This window comes from Dipodomys spectabilis, unplaced genomic scaffold, assembly GCF_019054845.1.
Source record: "Dipodomys spectabilis isolate Male_0828 unplaced genomic scaffold, ASM1905484v1 ptg000019l, whole genome shotgun sequence".
In the NCBI taxonomy this organism is placed as follows: domain Eukaryota; kingdom Metazoa; phylum Chordata; class Mammalia; order Rodentia; family Heteromyidae; genus Dipodomys; species Dipodomys spectabilis.
The window spans coordinates 16,917,514-16,940,627 of record NW_024870696.1 but is presented as its reverse complement, the minus strand read 5'-3'; the positions used below and the strand labels follow the sequence as shown (position 1 = coordinate 16,940,627).

Here is a 23,114-nt window from a genome sequence, read left to right as displayed (position 1 = left end):
GCAGGGGAGAAGCTTCCCAAAGTCATTTTCAGGGAGGATTAGAAAGGAGACATCTGGAAGGGACTGAAGGGTTGATAGGAAGCAACTTCCTGGCACACGGAACAGGAATGCTCAGTAACAGTTGCTGCCTACATAGGTTTTTTGAGTGACAGCTATGTTGGATCTGACATGTCAAGGGAAATCAAGCAACCCTTTATAATCTCACTTCTGCTCTGATTTCATGATAGATTAAACACAGACTCTCGCTTTTGGTAGCCATGGGACTTCGGGGAAATCCGGTGACTTCTCCAGGAATTTTGTCGATGCAAATGAAGGAGGTGGTCCTCCTCCGAGGACACAGAACATCAGGCCTATCTTTATACAAGTAATTGTGGGTGCTTGTGGTTCTTCGGGATCCAAGTGGAGGCATCCAAGGTCTTTGGAGATCATGTTTCTCTCAGAAGTGAGTTTAACATCTAAGATTGCCCCAAATCCTTCTAATCCAAGCCAGCTGGAGAATGAGAGTACCAGAGGCTGGCTCGGTGGCCTGGGGAGGCCCACCTGCGAGATTAGCTCTTTTTAATTTCTTCTGTGCGCACTAGCTTTTGGGCATGGTGCACGGTCCATCTGTTTGGTTTGGTGTTTGCCTGACAGCGTGGGAGGAGCAGCAAGTAAGCAGTCTTAGACATCAGATGTTTCAAATGCTGTACTTTCTCCTCCATATGGGGGCCTAGAATTCCTGTGATGGGCCCACATTAAAGAAACTTTAAAACCTAAGAACATGGACTTTCGATGTCACAGTTACCTGCTGGTCTTCCAAAGGCATTGAGGAGTGAGTTACAATAGTATAAGCAGTAGATATCTTAGACTCAATCTCAAATATGATCCTTCTCCCTCAGTGCCTGAAGTGTGTGTGTGTGTGTGTGTGTGTGTGTGTGTGTGTGTGTGTGTGTGTGTGTGTGTGTGTCACAAGGGGCTGCACATGATGGACAGACAGCTTGAAGAGCTGCTTCCTAATTCTAGCAACATTTTGCTGGGAAGTCTTAGATATCACCCTCCCTCTTTCCTTTGCTCTAAGACAACAGACTCCTTTTCTGAGGATCCATTGTACTTCATCTACTGGAAACAGGTCTTTGCAAATGTTGACTGTAGATGAACTCCTCTTACAGTAAAAGTGAGAAAGGGAATAAAGATCTGTGCTCTTGCTGGGTATGGTGGCACATAAATATAATCCCAGCAACTCAGGAGGTGGATGTAATAGGATCATTGTCCTAACTGTCCTGAGGGAAAGCATAAGATGCTATCTGAAAACTTAAAAACAAAAGATCTGGGGTGGAGGGGGTTGGGAGTTTAAGTATTTGTAAGTATTTGTAAGTATTAGGTAAGTAGGAGGCCTTGAATTCAATCCCTATTACTAAGGAATTTAAAACAAAAAACAAAAAATCTATGCTCTTGTACAAGTTGGAGCTCTGGGTGCAATGGGACTGCTCTAATTCATGCATTCCTCAATGTAGGCCCTCGCTCAGAGCTAGCCTAGCACTTTTTGATAACATATCACACTTAAATCTATCTAGACTCTTCTTCCAGTAATTCCTCCCTAGTAATTAGCTGAAGAAAATAACTGCTCATGTGTCCCACATTTATGTGCAAAGATGTTAATTTTAATAATATTTATAAAAATGAAAAATTTAGAGCATTCTAAATGCCAAATAATGGAGAGCTATTTAAATGAGCTATGATATAGACATACAACGAATTATCAAATGGCTATTAAATTATATTGCAAAGGATTCTTTAGTGATTCTAGAAAATTGAAAATGATGGATTGGTAAGTGAAACAAGTAGGAAAACTACCAGACTTAGAGTGCTTCTTAGAAGCTGCTAAATACCATGCAGAGAAAAGACATTGGTTGGGAAGTCATAAAAGTTTTAAAAATGATCTATCCAGGAGATAAAAATATAGATAGCTATCATTTGCTTTTATACACTTTTCTAAATATTTCAAATTTTCTATGATAAACATGCATTAATTTTATCATTGGACTATGCCTCACCCCAGTAGTTAGAGATCCAGTGATAGAATGAAATGAGCTAGAGAGGTCATTCTTAACTTTCTAATCTTTCTGTAGTAGGGCCACAGTTCAGTTTTTCTTGCCCAGGCTTCTACCAGATTTTCATGCTCAGTAGCCCAACCACATGCTAGCAGATCCCATAGTCTAGGCTCAAGATGGCAGTGAATACAATGAAGTTGGGATAAAGATGGTCTGAATTACAAGAGCGTGATTGTAAGAGGCAATGATCTCTCTGACAGTTACCCGCTGCCCGGTGCTCCTGCCTACCAGTTTCGGGGTCACATTGGTGTTCGCAGGGATCTAGAAGTCGTCGGGCACAGAGATCCATGGCCCAGGGCCCACTAGAGTTCTGCTGAGAGAAGAGAACTACTTGGGCAGGGTTTAGCCAGTCGCTAGCATCCAACTGGCTCCCTTCCAGCAAGATGAAGCGGCTCCCTGTAGGGCGACAGAGAGGAGGCATGTTATACCTGTGTGTGTGTGCATACAATACACACGCACAAGTCACTGCAGACAGAGTCCCACTCCAAAATCATTACTCCCACCAGTCCTAGCCTGTCATTAGCAGCAGAGACCAGCTCAAGGGATCAGCAGATGGAAGTCTGGCTGTCACATAGACCGCTGTGATCAGGGACAGTCAGTCTTCCAGCGATACCACCCCCCTCTGTCTTGCCCTGTCCCATCTTGCCAGAGTGTTCCTAGGGGATACAAGGACAGAGCAGCTCTGTGATGGCCATGGCATGGCTCCATCAGACCCAGCCACAGGCGATGGCACTCATCCAACAAACAGGGACCTGCTGCCTGTCTTCACTTGCCATGAAATAGCAGGCCCTCTAGCACTGCAAACAGTCCCCACCTGTTTCCAGCCGTCCAGCCTCGGAGAGAGCAGACATTAACAAGTCAATTAGGTGCTGCAGGCTTAAATGATTCGGGGACTCTCAGATCCTATATAACTCCCTCATTTTATTGGGGTCCCCCTGGATAGAAGTAAATGATTGCTTCTGAGTTCTAGGCTTGTAGCAGGTTGCTGTGATTAGGAATTTCTCACCTGGGCAAAACAAACCAAAGCATGGCTAATCCTTAAACACCTCTACTATCCGACTTGGTTTTTCTTTCCTCAAAGGTTGAGGTTATATTGATGTAGCCATTGTGCCCTGTGAGTTATTTTATAAACAAGCAAAACCAGAGTAGATATAGAGAAAAGGAGATGATCTGGTTAGTTTCTTTTTACACCTGACTTTCTTATTTCATCTGTAGGAAGTCCAATATTGTCCTAAATCTTACTTATTTGGGTTTATTCACACCTCCCCATATACACATAGTAATAGGAACCAGTGACCCCCTAGCATCTCAATCCTTTGCCCACCCTGAAAACCTTTCTCTTTGGAGGAGGAGGTCACATTTGTGGAAGGAAGTGCTCACCATCAGCGATCAGGTGCTCAGGGACATGCAGGGTGATTTTGACAACGAGTGGGCAGCTGACATGAGAGGAACACACAAGGCCAATCACACAGCTGGTGATGCTGATCAGGGTCAAGGTAGTCTTGTTCACAGGACTTCGGGGAGAACCCACTGAAAGTGAGACAAAAGCAAAACATGGTGGTAAAAACCTTGGCAAAGGAATTACAACTTGAGGTTTTGCTGGCAAATCAAACACACTGCAGGAAGAAAATGCACCAGACCTCACAACCTCAGTGACCTGCAAGAATGCTTAAACTTCACGCTGCATTTCCACCATTGTCCACAGAGGGCACCAATGTAAAGAGCAGCCCTTCCAAAGTACCGAGTCCCCAAGAGGAGCTTCCTGGTTAGGAAGGGTTGGTGTTTGTTCTCTGGAGAGTTCTACTCTCCAGAGTTCAGGGTGAGTGAATGATGTCACCCCAGAATGCTCCCCACAGTCCTGGAGGGGAAAAGATTTCAGCTGGGATAGAAGACACTCCCAGGGAGATGAGAACAAAATTAGGGAAAGAGAGGTTTTGTCTTGGAATGTTTGTTTTGGAGGTTGATTTTTGTTGTTATTTGGAGGGTTTTTAGTAGAAAGCATAGAATGGCAGTGAACAGGAGGATCTTTTATATACACATAGGGGTGTAACGAACCTAGACAGCAAATTCCGTACATCTTTTGGAATCCTTTCCTGTACTGGGTTAAGACATTTTTCAAAGTAATATTAATCACCATTATGGCAGGCAACATGCTTGTCCATGTATTATTTTCCTTTAACTATTTCCTTCCTTGGAAGACACTTGTGTATCTGTATAGCAATTAAGCTATTCTTTTTAGTTGTGGGAAAGACATCTCAACGAGATAAAGCTCTTTGTGACAGTTAACCTTGAGGAAGAGGTGATTATGTGTAGGTACCCATAGTCAGGGCTTTACATGGCTCACATCATTCGATGATGACCAGAATACTAGATAGCAGCTCCCATAGAGGGTCTGAGAAGCTGTGGGGCATGTCTAAGCATGAAGTTCATCTAAACACTGGTCTGGTGGTGAGACTCCAGGACCAACAAATCATTCAGTCTTTGGAGCCAAGGGAGTCTTCAAAACTGCTTTGTTCAGAATCACAGGGATGAGTTTTTTGGTTCATGGCCAAACACACTCTTCATGGAACAGGTTCCTCGGAGTGCGTATGTTAGCTAGCAGTAACTGGGAGAAGAGACTTGAGGTTAGTATGTAGCTTCTAGTTCCTCTGTCCCTTACAAGTTGGAGATAGTCTATTCATGCTGAGACTATTTCCCCCCACTTACAAATCTCCAGCCTAGTCAGGCCTCTGCAGAAGATTTACCTCCAGAATTTCCCTTGGGGGCTAAAATGCAACATATTTCAAACTAGCCTTGCCTCCTTCTCCTGAACCCTGCCCCCCTGCCTATTCCCATGACCCAGGGAAAGAGTCTGCCATCTACTTGGTTCCTCAACTCATCAGACTTTATCATGTGTAACTCTCCCCCCTTTTTCCCAAGCCTCTCCCTGTGACCACAAATGCCACTGTATCTTCTTTACCTTTTCTATCCACACTTTCTCTCACTTCCATCCTTTCTGTCTCTGCCTTCCCCTGGGTTCTCCTACCAGGTGTATGGGAGTAGCCATCTGTCGGTCTATCTCATCTTCACCAGCTCGCAACTAACCATACTGACTGCCCTCAGAGGATGCCTTCAGGAAGCGGAGATGACTCTGTGACCCACAGTTGAACTGGCAGGCCCAACCCCTTTGCACTCAAGGCCTTGTACCCTCTGCCGTCTGCTGGTCTTCTAGCCTTATTTCCTATGCAACCCACAAACTTGTATTAGAACTTCATTCTGTGAAACTATTTGCTGCTTTCTGAGTAGGCCTTCGCCATCTATGTCTCGGTGACTTTGCACGTATTATTTCCTCCTCCACAGAAGGCCATTTTGTCACCTTGTCATCTCAGTATACACCTACTCTTCAAGTCTCAGCTCAAACACTATCTCCCTATAAACACTTCTCGGAAACCTTTAAGATCAGATTCTCACTTGTCCCTTGTTCTTCTAGCCCTCTGTGCACCCTGCTGTTAAAGCTCTTAACACACCATGCCCTAGCTGTTTACAAGCACTTGCCATTGCTCTCCTGTGACTGCAAGAACTTGCTACTGATATTCTTGTCTCTCCTCTAACTGTACCCTCAACTCATAATCTGGCTCTACTTAGCTTCAGTCTTTCAAAACAGTGGTGTCCTGTTAGCTCTCAGAAACAATACTAATTGGATAATATAGCATGTGGATAATTGTTTGGCACTAGACTCTTCTATGGCCCCATCCTTAGTATTTGCATGTGCTTATGTTTATAAGCTGGTTAGACCTACTGCTTTGAATTAATTCTACTTCCTTAATAAGAAAAAAAAAAGAACTTTGTTTCTTCAAGGCTTCTTATGTGTTCTTTTCCTGGGCTACTTCTCTTTCAAGAAATTCTATACATTGTATAGAATTTAGTTCTGATTATTTTCTTCTTTGTTGCCTCCTCTTGCAGCCAGGTAGAATTAAATGTTCTCTCTTTGGAGTGCTTATTTTGCTTTATTTATATTAGCAAGTGAAGCCTTATCATTGTGCCGCGTTTTCATGTTTCTCTCACCCATCATAAAGCCTGACCCATAGCGGGAAGGTTATAAAATGTTTTTGCTGGACTGATTGATGTATCCAATCCAATTAAACAAATACTTACATGCATCTATTAGAGGCAAAACCCTTTAGTAGGCACTTTGAAAAAAAATAATTAGGCATGCTCCACCCCTAAGCTGCTTATAGTTTACTTAATAGCAGTCCACAGTTGATGTACTAGGAGAGCTTGGGATTTAAAATAAACTGTTTTGTACTGCAAAGAAACTCACTATACATTTATCAGGGTTTTTCTTATATCAGATTTTGTTAAATCAAGACACACCCTACCTACAATGGGTGGGCCTCTATTCTATTGAATACTGGTTCTATGGAAATATGTATTGAAGATCAAGAAGAAGAGACATCTTCATTCATATGCTCACTTCAGGGAAACTGAGGCCTCAGAAGTTAGGCTGCCCAGAGCTCCACTGATCTCTTCAGGAAAATAATGAGGAGAACTTCAAGGCTGAAGCCCATAGGAGTGGGAATTTAGATCTAAATGCCTCCTTCCAATTTCAGGAAAGTCCTCTATGTGAGGAGAATGTATGTGGAGGTAAGCTGTAGCTGAAACGTGTCTTTAGGGGACATCAGCTAAGTATTGGCTGGGAAAAATCCTACCGTGTGGAGCAGTAGGGGATATCAATCAAATATCCTCATTGCAGCTCAGGGGGACTCTGTCTACGGCTTTTTTAAGATGATGCTCTAGAGAAACCTGAGGCTATACTGTGGAAAGATATAGCAGCAGTAATAGGAATTTCATACTGCTTTGGCAGAGGCCAAAACAAACCGGCATGTTTTCATAAAATGTAATCCTGACAATAGGCCCACGCAGAAGTTATTTTTACCTCATTTAAAATGGATAGGAACTGAGGTTCAGGGAAGTCCTTGCCCTTATGCAATACCACACAGTAAGTAAATAGTGAAACTCATTGGTATTTACGTCCAGAACTACCTCAGAAATGACAGTGGCTCTAGCAGAGCCATGGAGAGTATCGGCTAAGCTACAGGAGTCCCATTGGAAGGTCCTAAACATCAGCATAGAGTGGCACAGACAGACTATGGCTGAATGAAAGGGCAGCTCTACCTGGGTAGATGAGAACAAATTGGGGTGTAGGGAAATAAAGGTCAAAGGAACTTACACAGGTTTTAAAGTCACAGATCATTCACTGCACAACCACTCTGTCCCCAGTCCCAGCCTAGTTCAATGCCAATGCCAGTGTGAGGAAGTAAGCAAGGGCTATAAGTATCAATCACTTGACACACATGACACATTTTCCCAACTTTATTTCCTTGGTTTAAATAGCAAGATATGATTCCTGTGGCTTCCAGAAGGAATTGAGAGTCTTCTGACCAAGAAATAGCCTTTCAAACAACTTGGAAACTTGTTTGAGAGTGCCATTATCTGGGAGAGATGATTCTCGGAAATGTTCCACTCTAGAATCTTCTTTCTTCCTTAAGCAAAAACACTGGTTGTGGTCCAGACATTTTTCCTGAAGAGAATGGCTCAGTCCCACAAAGCCCTCTGCAGCCCCACCTGCACGCCCCTCCCCTGCCCACAGTGCTCTACCCCCTGCATTTTCCATCCTTCCTACCTCGACTGCGCCTCCGGCTACGGGAGGGGTCTGTGTAAAAGGTGAGCTGAGGGTCATTTTCAGCCTCTGTGCCAGAGTCCCCTTCAGGATTCAAAAATGCAGACCCAGCTGAAATGAAAAGAAGCACAGTAAAGACAATGCTTCCAGATTGCTGGGTGAGTTCAACAGAGACATCAGTAAAAGTGAAAGTGGCTGACTGACAATCTAACAAAGCTAGCAGGGTGTCTAGGCCTCCCTGACATCCAGATTTGTTGGGGAAGTAGACCTTCATGGCAGTGATCACTAAAACCCTGCTCAGCCTATGTTTCCTCAATTAGAAACATTTCTGGCACACCTCTGCCAGAAAGGCCCTCCAGGAGTGAAGAGAGAAAAGGAAAAAAAGTAGATTCCTCCTTCTAGTTGATAGGAAGTTGGAAATAAGTGCTGGAAACATAGGATATTATATTCTTGCATTTTCTGGAACCAGTTCATTCATATACATACATGTATATGTGTATGTAAATATGGTAAGTACATTGTATATGTATACTTACACATGCATACACTGTGCACACATATACATGTGTGTATATGTATACACTTATATATGTGTCTGTATTTATTATATATGTATATAAAATGCAAAAAGAGTGAATAAAGGAAATATATAAAAAGGTATTCAGGGAAATCTCCAATGTCCTCTTAGTCAGACTAGAATTCTGTTACTATTAATGTATATAGGCCCCATTTTTTTTTCTGATACAGAAACAGGTAAAGGATTAATTCCCCCTTAAAAAATCTTTTGAAATGCTATTTATGTTGCAGCTTCTCTTTTATCCCCTCATCTTTTTCCATTCAATTGACGGGTAGACGACTATCCTTATTAGCAAATAGAGATCCAGGCTATCATTTTAAACGATTGTATAGGACGCCAATGGACAGTAGACAGCTGTCCCAGGTAGTTAGGTAATTCCCAGGTGATGGATATTTAAGCCATCCCCAATTTTCAGCTCATTTAAACAACATTGCAATGAGCTGCTGTTTACACACATCTTTTCATATTTGTCCAATTATTTCTTAAGCATACATTCTTGTTGGCAGAAGTATTTGATCAAAAGGTTTGCACATTTAAGGGCTTGTTTTTTTTCATATATAAGTAGCATTTAACTGGCCTCCAGAAAGAAGACTGTGCAGGGGCTTATCCCTGTAGCTGCATATAAGAACATGGTAGAAGGTATTAATGGTCCTGTTTTCCCTACAGTCAGCAATCTATCAGAAGCTCTAACATCAGAAATGGATACCTCTTGCTTTGTTGTTGATCCGCTTTCTCTGGCTACTGGAGGTGTGGGACAGCAGGGTAGCCTGCTGGTGGTTCGAGTCCACAGGGCTGGTGGCAATGATGTTATCTTTGTACTTGTTCATCAGCGAGAGTTTGGCATTGTCACTTCCTGTACCAGGAAAATGGGAGGTGAAAATTTTTAAAAGGCCAAAGAAAGTGGGAGTGAGAAAAATCTGTGTGAATCAAATAGATGAGGAGTCACAGAGCTGAAACAAGGAACCCGGAAAGCCAGAGACTGGCAGAAACTTGGATTTCTAGGGGCTACAAAGTTATGCACAAAGTAGTACAATTAAATTACAATTGAAAATCCAATTCAATAATTTTATATTGATAAAGTCACCAGTTGCCACCCTTTGGCTAGACACAAACTTCAGCTGCTATTCTATTTGGGTCAGCAAAGAGTCTTAAAAGAATCTGCAGTTGTATGCATTCAGGCAGAACATGACCTCTCTTTTCCATCCCAGTCTACACCACTCCCTATTGTCTGATCGCTCTTGCATATATTTGTGTAATCTTTCTGTCCCCTTAAAGGCATTTGATTATGTAACCTGTGATTGCTACATATCTATTCATTATCCCTAGCACAGTACCATGTGCTTGGGGAAATATGAGAGTTGTTAAAGGCATATTCTCTCTCTCATTTTCAAGGAGTTCTCAGTCTTTAAATCTTACTAAGAAGTAGTTCTAGATTCTGTCTAGATATGTCAAGGATCTGTTCTAGACAACATACAGAATTTCCATTTCGCTTTATGTGATTTTACTCTTTCGAGTCTCCCTCAAGAGTCTATGTATCTTAACTGGCATACAGTATCTAAGCCATCTCCTGCAAAGATAACTGGGAAGTACCTTGGAAAATCACTCTCAAGGTTTACCTTTTGGGATTGGATTATTCATAGCAGTTTGAAAGAGAGCTGAGGTGAGTTTATTAAAGTGCAGTCCTTCCCTTTCTGATGATCTTGTCCTGCTGGATTAGGTTCAAGTCTGTTTTAACCAGTGTCTCCATACATAAATGAAGTATCTGATGCCATCTTTGCCTTTTTCATTTTTTTTTAAAATATACATTCTTTATAGAGACCACAGAAGCAATACAATTAAAATACAATTAAAAATGCCCCAAACTCAAGTATTGAGAGTTACAGCAAAGAACAGAGGGCGTTACCCAGCCACTTCATTGGAGAATTAAACTGCCTAGGCAAATACATGATACACAGAAAAGTCTACACGTGTTGATTTTTCTTGCACTCTCCTTACTTCCCAGAGGATGGCTCATTACAGACTAAAAAAGGCTGCAACTCACTTGTCTGTCGCATATAAAGGTTCCTCTGCTTCTGATGATGGTCCAAGTGGAAAGCGATGTAAGATACACTAGATTTTTCCAGCCATCTCAGAAAACAGGCTATCTGGGAAGGGACCCTGGTACCTTCTACCAAGTAACGTAACCAAGCATTCTGGCCCAATACCCAGCAACCTGAGACAAGGAGGAAATAGTGCTACCCCCTTCCAGCTGCCCACCTGGTGTGAGGTCCATGCCTGCCTTCTCGTTGCAGCCTTGCAGCGAGTCCAGGGTGCGTGTGACCTGGCTAGCGAAGTCCTCCCCTCCATTCATGCACTCCCTCTGAAGGTGGTGGCGTAGGTCCGTGATGTCGTACTCGTAGCCATCCAGGATGGGTGTCTCCCGGATGCTCAAGGTGCCACTGGAGTTGTGGCCCTGCACCCGAGCATTGCGCAGACTCTCCCGGCCATGACCCCCGATCAGCACTGAAGGGATGTAGTGAATCTCGTTGGCTGCCTCGGCACTGGCACTCTTCTGGGGCTGGGGGACCCGGCGACGTTTGCACCAGCGCCGGCGAGTGTACAGGATCATCACCAGACACAAGATGGAGAGCAGGAGAGCGATCATGCCACCCTGAGAAGAAAGGACAGCAGATGGATGCAGGCAGACACGAAGGCAGAGCGCTAGGCACGGCTCTTCTCACACAGCTTTTGTCCTTGGGTTACACCATTCATTCCTTCAGTCATTGGTTCCTGCATTCATTCAGGGGCAAAGGAAGAATTTGCCATGACTAGTGTTTACTGTGAGAAGAAAATGGAATGGCCAGTGCATAATTTCCAGGGACCTGTTTGCCTGTAGCTTTGCCAAAAAAAAATATTATTATCATCATTCATTATCATCTTTAGTTGTAGAGTTTCAATCTATTCGTTTATAAGCACCGTGTTTCTTTTTGTGTGTCGGTACTAGGGTTTGAAGTCAGAGCCTGGGTGATGTCCTGTTAGCTTTTTCACTCCAGGCTAGCATTCTCCCACTTGAGCCACAGATCCACGTTTGGCTTTTTGCTGGTTAGCTAGAGACAAACGTCTCACAGACTTTCCAGCCCAGGCTAGCTTTGAATTGCTATCCTCAGATCTCAGCTTCCTGAGGGCTGGATTTCAGATTACCTGTAATGTTAGGATTACAGGTATTCAGCTAGTTCAATGCATCTGGTTCATTGTCTCCATTTCCATCATTCTCCCCACTCATCTCCCCCAACCTCACCCATCCCTTCAAGTTACCTGCTTCTGTTTTCACATATTAGCAGATAATTTGAAAAAGGCCTTAGAAAAAAGAGACACATCTTTAGGAGTTTGTGTGTGTGTGTGTGTGTGTGTGTGTGTGTGTGTGTGTGTGTGTGTGTGTGTGTGTTCTGAAAGAGGGGGAGAGCCTATTATTTGCTGTTTGGGCAGCATGTGCATGGTGGCATTGAGTTTCTCTTCCTGTGTCATTTCTAACAATCAGTCCGCGGTAGAATCCAACAGGATCCACAAATCAATGAGCCCTATAAAGTCTAAAACTCAAGTTTCTCCTCTGTGCAATGGATAAGACACCACTTAACCACCCAGGGTAGTTGTTAAGAATTAGTCCAGGCAACTATGTCAGGTGCCTAATACAATACATCACCCCTCATCAGTGTTCTCAGTATACCCTTCACTATCTCCATCCAAGGAATCAGCCCAGCAGGGAAAACTAGCAACAAAGCCAAAGAGAAACTTACATCAGTCAGCAATTAGCCACCACCAAGTGTCCGGAGAAATGGTGCCATCTGAACCTAACTTTTGGGGCCATCGCTTTTCCTTAATTACATTGTCCTTAGGGATGCTCCCTGTTTTTGTACCATGAGATTGAAAGGATTGGGACCCTGTCCTGGAGTCAGGCTGGCCTAATAATTTCTTTTTTAGTCATCTGGAGGCCAATAGCCTGGAACTGGAGGCCAGTCCTTAAAAGTCAGGACACCACTTGTTGTCTATTGGAAGTGGAGATTCAGTGCTCAGAGAGACAGAACATATGCCCTTTAAGTCCCTCTGAGGCAGGGTTTGGAGGAGTTCTAAGCCCTTTCCTACACAAAGCAAGGCAGACATAAATCTTCCCGTGCACAGTTTGTAGTCACTCCTTTATTTTGGTCAATATCCTTCAAACCTCTTTCATTAGGCTGAGGTGTGTCAGATGGTTCTGCTCTTGACCTTGAATTTCAATCACTGCCACTCTATTGTATAGGCTGGAGATGAAGAGCCCCTATCCATCCCCAGGAGCCCCACCTCCATGAGGATGGGTCGAGAGTACTTCCACAAACACATTGAAAGAGGCTTTTTTTCCAGTTTCTTAATAACTCTGTTGTGGATTTATAAATTTCTTCTCCCAGTAAATCTTCCCATTTCTCCTCCTACTCCCAGCATTGCTGTCAGCAAAGGAAAACACAGAGAGAGAGAAAAAGAGGGCGGGGGAGGGGAACTCCTTTCAAACATGCTGCACAAAGCAACAGAAACATGAAGCATTAGATTCAGCTGCCAGGTTCTGGTCCACTTCCTAGAGCATATTAGGGAGACATACAACCAACCATAGTTCCTTTCATCTAGAGAACCTTTTCTCCCTCATGAAATCTCACAGAAAGAATAAATACATTCAGGTTCCACTGAATGGAAGTATAAAGCCAAGTATTCTAGTTCCTCACTAAAATCTACCTCCCCTCTGGTCCATGCTGCTGACCCGCATAACCACTGGTACCCCCACAGAACCCTGCCCAGAACATAACACTGCAACCAAGTCTTCCATAACCAATCTCTGCAGAAATCCATGGACAGCGAACCTCTGTGTGCACCCCAGTAGTTTCCAGCAGAACCCTTATCTCAACATCAGATCCTCTGGCCTTTCTCTCACCCCAAATTGAAATTACAACAATAGGTAATTAAGCCACACAGAAGGAATAACTTCCCAACTGAGAGAAGTTGTCAGACATTGAAATAGGCCAGTGAAAGCCAGAGGTAATTTTATTCCCTAAAGAGCTGTAAGAGCAGCAGAAACATCCATCTCTGAGGAATGGTTTAAACACCATCTTTCCAGCTCATGTAAGAGGTTTTAGGGGCTGCTTCCACTCTTTGTTCTTCTTCTCCAATTCACAAGAGTTATAAGATCCAGGCCATGGGTTCATTCCCCATATTACACAATAATTAAAGAAGAGCAGCTATCCATGGCTCAGTGTGGATGTAACAGGCATTTGTTCAAAATGTTGTATATGTTTAATCCAATGAAGTAAATGTCAATTGCTTTCCCATTTTACATATAGGCAAACAGAGACTCAGAAATTAGTTGGCCTAAAGTTCCACGACAAAGAGCTAACAAGCCTTTAGTGATTAGGTCCATAGTGATGAATTTCAGGACCCATATTCTTAACCAAGGCTGCAGTCACCTCAATGAACCGGCTCCTGGGAGACATATATGCTTTGAAATTTGTTTCACAGATCTTAGGAGGCTAGAGTAGCAGCATGTGGATGATTCTACTCAGATCTATCTTCACATATCAAAAGAGAAAAGAAAGTAGCCGAAGTGTGAAGTATAAACATCGGCGGATCAGAGAGGCACTACTATAAACAGTGTGTGTGTGTGTGTGTGTGTGTGTGTGTGTGTGTGTGTGTGTGTGTGTGTATGCACGCATGCATGCTGTGCACTGTAGACCTGGGACTTGAACTCAGAGCCTGAGTGCTGTTCCTGAAGGATTTTTGTTTGCTCAAGGCTATAACACTACCACCTGAGCCACATTTCTATTTCTAGGTTTTTTTCTGGTTAGTTGGAGATAAAGAGTCTCATGGACTTTCCTACCCAGGCTGGCTTCAAACTGTGATCCTCAAATCTCAGCCTCCTGAGTAGCTAGAATTACAAGCGTGAGCTAACAACAGTGCTTGACAACAGAAGACCTTTTACCAAGAACCTACTGAGAACCTAAATCCAAGATTAGTTAGCAGTTAAATTTTAAAAAATCTCCCATTTCAGATTTTCTGTGTTAAAATAAGAATACATATACTACACATTGCTTCCTGCCTAGAAGACACTATTAGACCCCCCAATTTAGCCAATTGAATCAAAGATATCTGTGTTCTTTCACCTTGGAGACCCACTGAAAATAGGCTCAGCATCATCCTTCTCAGAAGAAAACAAGAGAAAGTATACCACCAGCCAGGGCTGAGCTGGTGCCAGTACCACATTCCTCTTCACAGCTGTCTCAGGGTGCCATTTTGTTAGGTTGGTCTAAAATTCCCTTTGATATGTAAAGCTCAGATTCTCAAAATATTCTTCATGTTTATTTTTGAAAATAATAAGGTATAAGCAGCTATCATACAAGTTTTTGTTAGGCTAAGCCTGTGCATTTAGTTCCTCTCATCTTGCTTTTGTGAAATGTTTACTCCACTGAGAGGCAATGACTCCTGAAGACCTTGACTTTCTACAAATCAGATGCCAATAATAAGCCCAGACAGCGAGGGAAAGTTGGCACAGCATAGGAAGGAGGATTCCCAGGTACCCAAGTTGTGCTATGGTTTTTCTGCCTCTATTACCTAAAATAGTGACAGGTGTCACAACATTTTCAATGACTTACTAATTAATTGTGGATCATTATGGAAAAATAATACACGTGCTGCAATGTTATGCAATATTAACTTGCAGTACCCATTAATAATATTTAATTATAATAAAAATTAATGAGACACTGTGTACAAATTCTACTGAAGAGCTTACCTGCCACATCCCCATAAGTAGATACCAGAGATATAAAAGCCCTGCACTATACGGAGACAGAGTATGGGTCTGGTCACTTCACTTTCCTTCTACAATGAGGGCTTGGGAATCCGGTGTCACATTTTATAATTATTACGTTCCTGTGATAAGTCACTGTATTTGACATGTCATTCCTTTCTATTTCCATAGAGCATTTGAAGCAATTTCAAGGAAAGATATAGATATTCTAGGATATTTCTTTCAAAAATAAAATGTAATGAATAGATAGCAGATGAAAATAGTCAAAAGCTTAGGTCAAGGGTTATAAGCTAGGAACTTCCTGCAAACCAAGGAAAAAAGTGAAATGCCAGATGGGTAGAGTTGAGAAAGATGGGGTGATGAGAAAGGGGGTGAGATTGATCAACATACTTTGTACTCATGACTTGATACATTGAATTGAAGCCTCTTTTTCTTGTATGACAAAAGATGTAGCCTTCTTTCATGTATCCAAGGGCAACTAGAATTGGGCCTTTTGTACCTGTATGAACTCACTAAGAAGTATCAATGCACAAAATTTTGCAGAGGACACGCATGGACTGTTTGCATGTTCATGCCTTGCTCCTTGTTGCTGGAGTATCCTAGCATTCTTTATTTGTGTAAGTTTCAAATCTTGTACTATAGAAAAAGTATTAGGCACTGGTGGCTTATACCTGAAATCTTAGCTACTGAGGAGGCTAAGATTTTAGGATCGTGGTTCAAAGCCAGCCAAGGCAGGAAAATACATGAGACTTATCTCCAATTAACCACCACAAAACAGAAGTGGAGATGTGATTCAAATAGCAGAGTGATAACCTTGAACAAAAAATGCTCAAGGACAGGGCCCATGTCCTGAGTTCAAGCCCCAGAATCAGCACAGAAAAAGAAAAAGTTGAAGACGAAGATGAAGACGAAGACTAAGATGAAGACAAGACGAAGAAGAGGAAGATGACGATGAAGAAGAGGAAGAAGAAGAAGAAGAGAAAGAAGAGGAAGAAGAAGAAGAAGAAGAGGAAGAAGAAGAAGAAGAAGAAGAAGAAGAAGAAGAAGAAGAAGAAGAAGAAGAAGAGGTGGAGGTGGAAGAGGAGGAGGAGGAGAAGAGGAAAAAGAGGAAGAGGAAGATTCAAATACAAAATAAAACATTAAGTTACATCTAGATTCAGGTTATCACTTTGCATGCTTTTTCTAATTATTCTATTGATTTTCCTCCAAACTGTGCTATGAGAAGACTCTACTTCTATTAACAAGTTTTTCCCCCAAAAAAGTGGCATTTCAAAATATATTTTCTATAAAAGAATCAATAAATCATTTCTATTGGCTTTAATAGAGATCAAACAAATGAAGCCAGTTTTTATTTTATTATGAAATTGACATTTTCAGCACATACCTCAGAGAATCACCTGAAGTTTTCCAGATAATTCATAGATTTTAGAATCTCTACATAATGATGTTTTATATAACACTGGTGGTGACTGAGCAGAGAAAAAAATTCGACATGGATCTTCCTTTCATATTTATCATAGCTCTCTGTTCTAACCAACAACTTTGCTTAATCACAGTTGATCCTGTATCCTGTCTCTCTCCTTAGCTAACTCCTACTTGCCATCTTCTCCTGCTTCACTTTAGCCATTCAGCTTCAGGTTATAATTCTTTGGTCTCACTGCTCTTCCCATACATCCTACCATACAAAACTAATCACACATGTTTTACCTTTGATTTCTTGTTGATTTCATCTACTAGGCTGAAGACTTCACGAGAATAAGGACATGTCTGACACATCCGTTTATATCTCCTGGGTTGGTCATAGTGCCTGGCATAAAGCAGTCAATAATTTCATATAAAATGAAGGAGGAAAGGAAGGAAGGAGGAATGGTCCATCAGTGTTGAATATGCTTCAATATAAACATTTTCTGTACATAAACATTTTCTGTGTGCCTGCAGTCTAAATTTATGTACACTGCTTATGCAACTCATCCCTCCAATTCATTACTAAGTTGTTCAAAAAGTTTTTACCAATAAACTACTTTATGGAGGCATTTTTCGAGTCTAAGGGTTGCTGGTATGTAGGTACTGAAATGAGCAATATAGGCATGGTTCCTGATAAACAAATTTTACTCTCTGGTTAGAGAAATCAGTCTGTGTAGTTTGAATTTTAAAGTAAAAGGTAGGCAGCGAAGGAAGGAAGGAAGGAAGGAAGGAAGGAAGGAAGGAAGGAAGGAAGGAAGGAAGGAAAGGTACAGAAAAACAAAAACAGATGATAGGTGCTATTATCAGCCAGTCAGTGTTTTCTTCTCAGAACAAAAGAAATTGAAATAAGTGGAGATATCTTGAACAAGAGGTGAAAATGTGTAACATCCCAAGAGCCAATGAAATCCTTTCCAAATTGGTACCTCATGACAAGTAAATTCTACAATAAAAGAATCTGATTCTATTAAATATCACCAAAGTTTAGGACATCACCTGGGTTTTGTGAACCCTTGGCAGAGAAATAGAAAAGCTGAGATTTTTGTTTTCAGCTACCATCTGTCAAGAGACAGCAGCCAATCAATCAACTCACATTTCAAAGCTTAGTTTCACCCTAGGAATAACCAGAAGAGTGAATCTAAGACATAATTAATTATCCCTCAAGGCAACTGGACATACTGAATTCAAATTACATCTCTAAAGGAATTAAATACTTGTTAAAAAATAAGAATCAAACAGAGAAGTTTAGTGGTTCGTGTCTCCAGTTTTACTTTAATAACACCCAATGGTCAGGGCAAAGACTCAACTGTATGGCAAGAATCATTTACATCTGTCTCTGGCTTTTCCAAGAGCCAGATCAACAGGAGAGAAACTGTACAAACCCATATGGCAACTCCAGGAACATTCTAATTTATACCCAAATTTTCCAAGGACAGAGAATAGCTGAGCAAGATAGATAGACAGATAGAAAGATAGATAGACAGATAGCCTCTCAAAGTTCTTCTGATCCTGGGATTCTATGAACTCACTGGAAAACTAGAGTTATATTACTGCTAGTTTGAAGGTACTTAAGCAAATATCAAGGCTAACCAACTGCACAACTTAGTACAAGCTGCATGGCCTCTGTGGGTCTAACACAGGTCTTTATCTATAGCATAAAGTAACTGAAAGAAATACAACATTTTTTTTCTCAACTTGAAAATTTCCTGATTGCAGCACTGACCCTTATCAATGTAGAAGTGGCTCTAAATTCCCTGCCTTGAAAATCCCCAAACCACAGACTCAGAATATGATGAAGTGGATCTTTCAGAACCAGACCATCACCTCCACTTAGCCAATGGAGACTGCAGAAGCACCCATTCACTTCTCCAATGACACATTGAGGCTCTTCAAATCAGGGGATGTCATGCTGAAAATCTCTTTACTACCACAAGGAGTCACCCAAACAGAGCAAAAAATCCCTTAGTTAACTCCTCTGTCATACTATCTTTTTGTTTTTTGGGTTTTTTTTTTTTTTGTGTGTGTGTGTGGTGGCTGGCGAAGAGGATTCCATTATCCCCTGCCCATCTCCTTCCCAAGTGGAAGACAAGTGAAATGCTTTAAGCATATTAAGTAGTGAGCTCAATTTATAAATTATTAGGAACATTACCTTCTCTTGGGGGTTTTCTGAAGACTTTAATGGAAAGTCTTTCCAGTTGCCACAGGCTACCCTGTTAATTGAGAGGCCTCAATATGTCTTCTGGGGCCACTGATGTGAATTGTACAACCCACTGGTAGAGAACTACCCTTCTCCACCTGGAGAGCCTCTCACTGGTACACTTCTCTTGCCTGCTGCATTGATACTCCAGAATCCACCATATGAGCACAAGTATCTAAAGAAAATACCTTAGAGGAAAAAACAACCACAACAAACAAAAACACAATGTCCCCAAGGTCCCTTCTGGTTAAAAATATCATTTCTTGGTGAAGGTAGGTAATAGACAACCATCAATAAATAAGAGACAACTCTGAGACAGAGACAGGGCCTTCAAGGCAGGTAAGTTGATAATCCAGATCCCTTCTAACCTAATGAGGTTATAAGCACATCGTTCATAGAAGAAAACCCAACTTTGTAGCTTGATAACTTTGACCACTGTATTTCTTCTTTAACCTGTGTAGTTTGTCTTCAGTTCCTTTATGAGACTCAGGAGTTTCATCTAATGAGAGCCCGGAGCCCCGTGGAGACAGTGACTGGAGGCTAGTGTGCTGGAGTCAGCCTGGGCTATTTCCAGTTGTCCTCCTTCAGGTTCTTTTTTTAGAACTGCTTTTTTGGATCTTGAGATTTTTCTTCCCTCAGACCCTTGACTTTGCTGTCCCAAAGCAAACATGGGGAGAATGTATTTGTTCATAAGGTGCTGACTGATTCTTAATAGTTTGGTTACCTGTCATTGGCCTTGAGGAGAATGCTAAAGCTGAGTCGAACTGAATGAAGCAGGGAAACAGAGAAGCAAGTATGGCGTGGTCTGGGTTTTCAGGTCCAAGGCTATGCCATGGGACCCTCCCATTATGAGGACTAGCCTAGACCTCTGCAAACTGAGAGAGCAGTGAGAAATGAGGCTACCCAGGTGAGCTGAAGTCCCTTCTGTCCCTTTGGATATAAATGTAATGATTTTCTGTATGTCCCGCCCAGTCAGAGGTGATGGGTGGAACCCCAATTGATGTCATGTATTAAGATGTTAACTAACTCCACCTATTCATATATGTGGTTATGTGCACAGGTGCATGTATTACACATGATAGGCTGGCAAAACCAAAAGCACTTGAGGTCAGTGTCTCAGCAACCGTTGGGCAGAGCTGCCAGAGACAGCCTCCCTCCATGGGCCATGTTCACCAGCCCTTTGAAAACTCACCATCCAACCATGAAGCCAAATAAAAATCTCCAGCTGGATAATGCTCAGTGCCTATTCTTGGCCATGTTCCTTTCCCCTTTCCTCCTTGTTTTTCTGCAGTAGGTTATCTTGATGAAATAAAATCATGACAATAATCTGCTCCATTAAGGATCAAACATTAAAGGAATTATTGAACAAGTAACAAAAGAGGCAGCAGGAATCATATATGCTAATGGCCATCCGACTTTAACCCTCTTTCTTTCTAATCAATGGAGCTATAAAACCCTCTTGCAATTCCTCAAAAGTCAGGCAACTCAGTTCAAAGGGAAGAAACGCTGTCTTGGAAAGCTGATTGCTTCACAGATATCAGCTGGGCTGAGGCAAATAAAAATGCAACAACATTAATTAGTTAGTCACTGAAGTAGATCATATGCAAAGCATGTATGAAATGCAAGTTACTTCAGATGAAAATATACTATAGCACCATTAGCTGGGGATAGAAGTACAGAGAGAGTTACAGTGTCAAGATTTCTCTGAATCAGGATCATAATCTCTACCAGTGAAGGCTTAAAAAATCTGTTTCTTCCCCAGATTAAAAAAAATGGTAAGAATACTTAAAAAAAAGCTCTATTACTCAAGATGCTAAATTTAAGGTATAGGTAGATTGCCTTATAGGGTATGCCATTGATGACATTCTTGTCATACATGGGAGTACAACTCAGTTGTAAATGTTGCCATGGGGTTCAGTGTACCAGAGCCCAATCAGGTATTCAGGGTCCTGCTCCTGTTCTGTCTTAGGGAAGAGGACCTTCAATGATACAGTCCCTATACTAGAAAACTAAAGAATTTACACGATCAATGATTAGTTTTGTGACTATCTCAAAGGTTTCAAACCATTATGGAAAGATTAATCATTCACCAGCTTCCTATAACAATCCTACTACATATGCTTAATGGCTCTCTAGATTTCTGCTTTATATTGTTATTCTATGCACACATTACCTTCCTCCTAGAGGAGAAGTACAAAGGAGAAAGAAAAGTTAATAGTAACTACTGTTTGTTCAATATTCACCATGTGTCAAGCACAACACCAAGCAAACTGTATTAAGAAATATAAATAGCCGGGCACTGGTGGCTCCACCTGTAAGCCTAGCTACTCAAGAGGCTGAGATCTGAGGATAGAGGTTCAAAGCCAGCCTGACCAGGAAAGTCTGTGAGACTCTTATCTCCAATAAACCACCAGAAAACAGGAAGTGATGTTGTGGCTCAAGTGGTAGAGTGCTAGCCTTGAGCTGAAGAGCTGAGGGACAGTGCCCAGGCCCAGAGCTCAAGTCTCATGACTGACAAAAAAAAATATAATTATTAATATTTATTATTTCCAGTTTTAGATAGAGAAACAGAGGATCATGGGTATTAAGTAACTTATACATGCTTGTATATAGGGTTCAATCACTAATCTTAGTATATAGTTGTAGAACCAAGAGGGAGAGAAAGGGACCTATATCATTACGACCTGCTCCCTAATCAATCAACGTCTCATGTTTCCAAAATTAAATTAAATCCTGTAAGACCTTGCTTCTACATCTAACCTTTGGGCTCATGCAAGTAAGGATTCCTAAATGTCTATATGTCCTACTGTCTGTGCTATCTTCCCAAATGACCCCAAACTTGTTCAGTCAAGCTTGATCACTTGGTTACCTACATGCATACACAATTACTTACATTTTCCCAGATTGACCACATTTATCAAGCCATCATTGTGCCCAGCCAGGGAAAATCTAGAGAGGCATGGATCCTTGAGCAAATGTTTTCTAATGTGAAATCAGCTCCCTTCAAGGTCTAAGAGTACAGATACTCAACCATTTCCTGAATGCACTCTGATATACATTTGCACAGACTTAGGAGTCTTTTCTGTCCTTATGTCCTTGTTTTGCAATTAAAGGCCTAAGCCAAATAAAAGATATTTTGTACAATACAGCAAGACACATGATGACAGACTCGGGAGAAAATGTACTTGAACATTTTCAGGGAAAACAAGGAGCTACATTACAGCCATATATCTTAAAATTGTTCTAACTAATAATAGATTTAGAGAAGACAAGAGCATCTCTGCAGGTCACATTTTGCATTAGGACACGAAGAATGCCGATTGTGACTTCCAAACACAAGTCACTCCATAGTAGTCATTAAGCTCTCTCAACTGGTAACCTGATTTGACTCACTCAACACTTTAACAGCAAGCCCCTAATTCTAACCTAAAACCTGGGTAGAACAAACATCTCATCTTATTCCCTTGTTATATTTCAGCTGTAACTCAATGTTGGCCTCCAAGCAACATGAAAATTAAAGCTGAAGATTGTAGCAGAGGAGCAGACAAGGGAAATAAGGTCTCAGGGGAATTGCTGACGTACAAAAACCATCAGAGCAACTGGCTCCAAGATCCCTTCCAAGCCAGTACGTCTCTCCAGCCAATTCTGTCTAGCATGAAAGAAGGGAAGAGGAGGAAAGATTCATAGTCAGGAGGATTCTCTTGGGCCATGCACTCTGAGCTATGGCTCTTATTTCTCCTTTAAAAATTATTCCGTTCGGATTTTCTCTGAAGCTAATCAAACATGAACCATGGAGAAGGGGCCTGGTTTGTAAAAGCCATCTCTGGGTGAGTTACTGACATTCTCATTAGGACAGGCTTCGTTAAACCACCAGCTTCAACATCAGCAGCATATTGTCTTCAGCTAATTACATTTTTGCTGGCAAGGCCATTTTACAAGTCTTCAAATCCTTCCCATCATTAATTTAAATAAAACAAAAAAAAAACCCCAAACCCAACTATCCCTCTCTGCCTCCTCTCCCTCCCTCTATTGTTCAACCACCCTTGCTACTTGCTTTCAGCTTTGTTCTGATTTTCCTGGTCTCCTTTCCTTTCCTTGGCCTCATTTTTGAACAGAAGAGCGCCGATGAAAAAAGGCAGAAGGACAGTCATGTGATCTTTATTTATCTACCAGCTGACCATAGCTTGCTCTGTTACCATTCAGATGCTAGTGACCTATACCAGGACCTTAAGTGCAGGCCTGGGGTTCACAGCCAAGGATACACCAGACAAAGAGAAGTAGGAAGCTGGAGGCTAAGGCCAAGCTCTTCCCCAAACTCTTATGGAAAA

General features: G+C 41.7%; 1 protein-coding gene across 2 annotated transcripts in view; it reads right to left on the bottom strand.

Moving 5' to 3' along the window:
- Nucleotides 1–23,114, bottom strand: part of Astn1 (astrotactin 1) — a 297,563-nt gene that overhangs the window by 151,197 nt on the left and 123,252 nt on the right. The window contains exons 3-7 of one of the 2 annotated variants that reach the window (XM_042674444.1): nucleotides 10,583–10,976; nucleotides 9,033–9,179; nucleotides 7,753–7,860; nucleotides 3,471–3,620; nucleotides 2,295–2,486 (exon numbers count right to left, since the gene is read on the bottom strand). In XM_042674444.1, the coding sequence (XP_042530378.1) occupies nucleotides 2,295–2,486; nucleotides 3,471–3,620; nucleotides 7,753–7,860; nucleotides 9,033–9,179; nucleotides 10,583–10,976 (991 nt within the window). The remainder of the gene's footprint in view (nucleotides 1–2,294; nucleotides 2,487–3,470; nucleotides 3,621–7,752; nucleotides 7,861–9,032; nucleotides 9,180–10,582; nucleotides 10,977–23,114) is intronic. The other variant, XM_042674445.1, reaches the window with a different exon arrangement.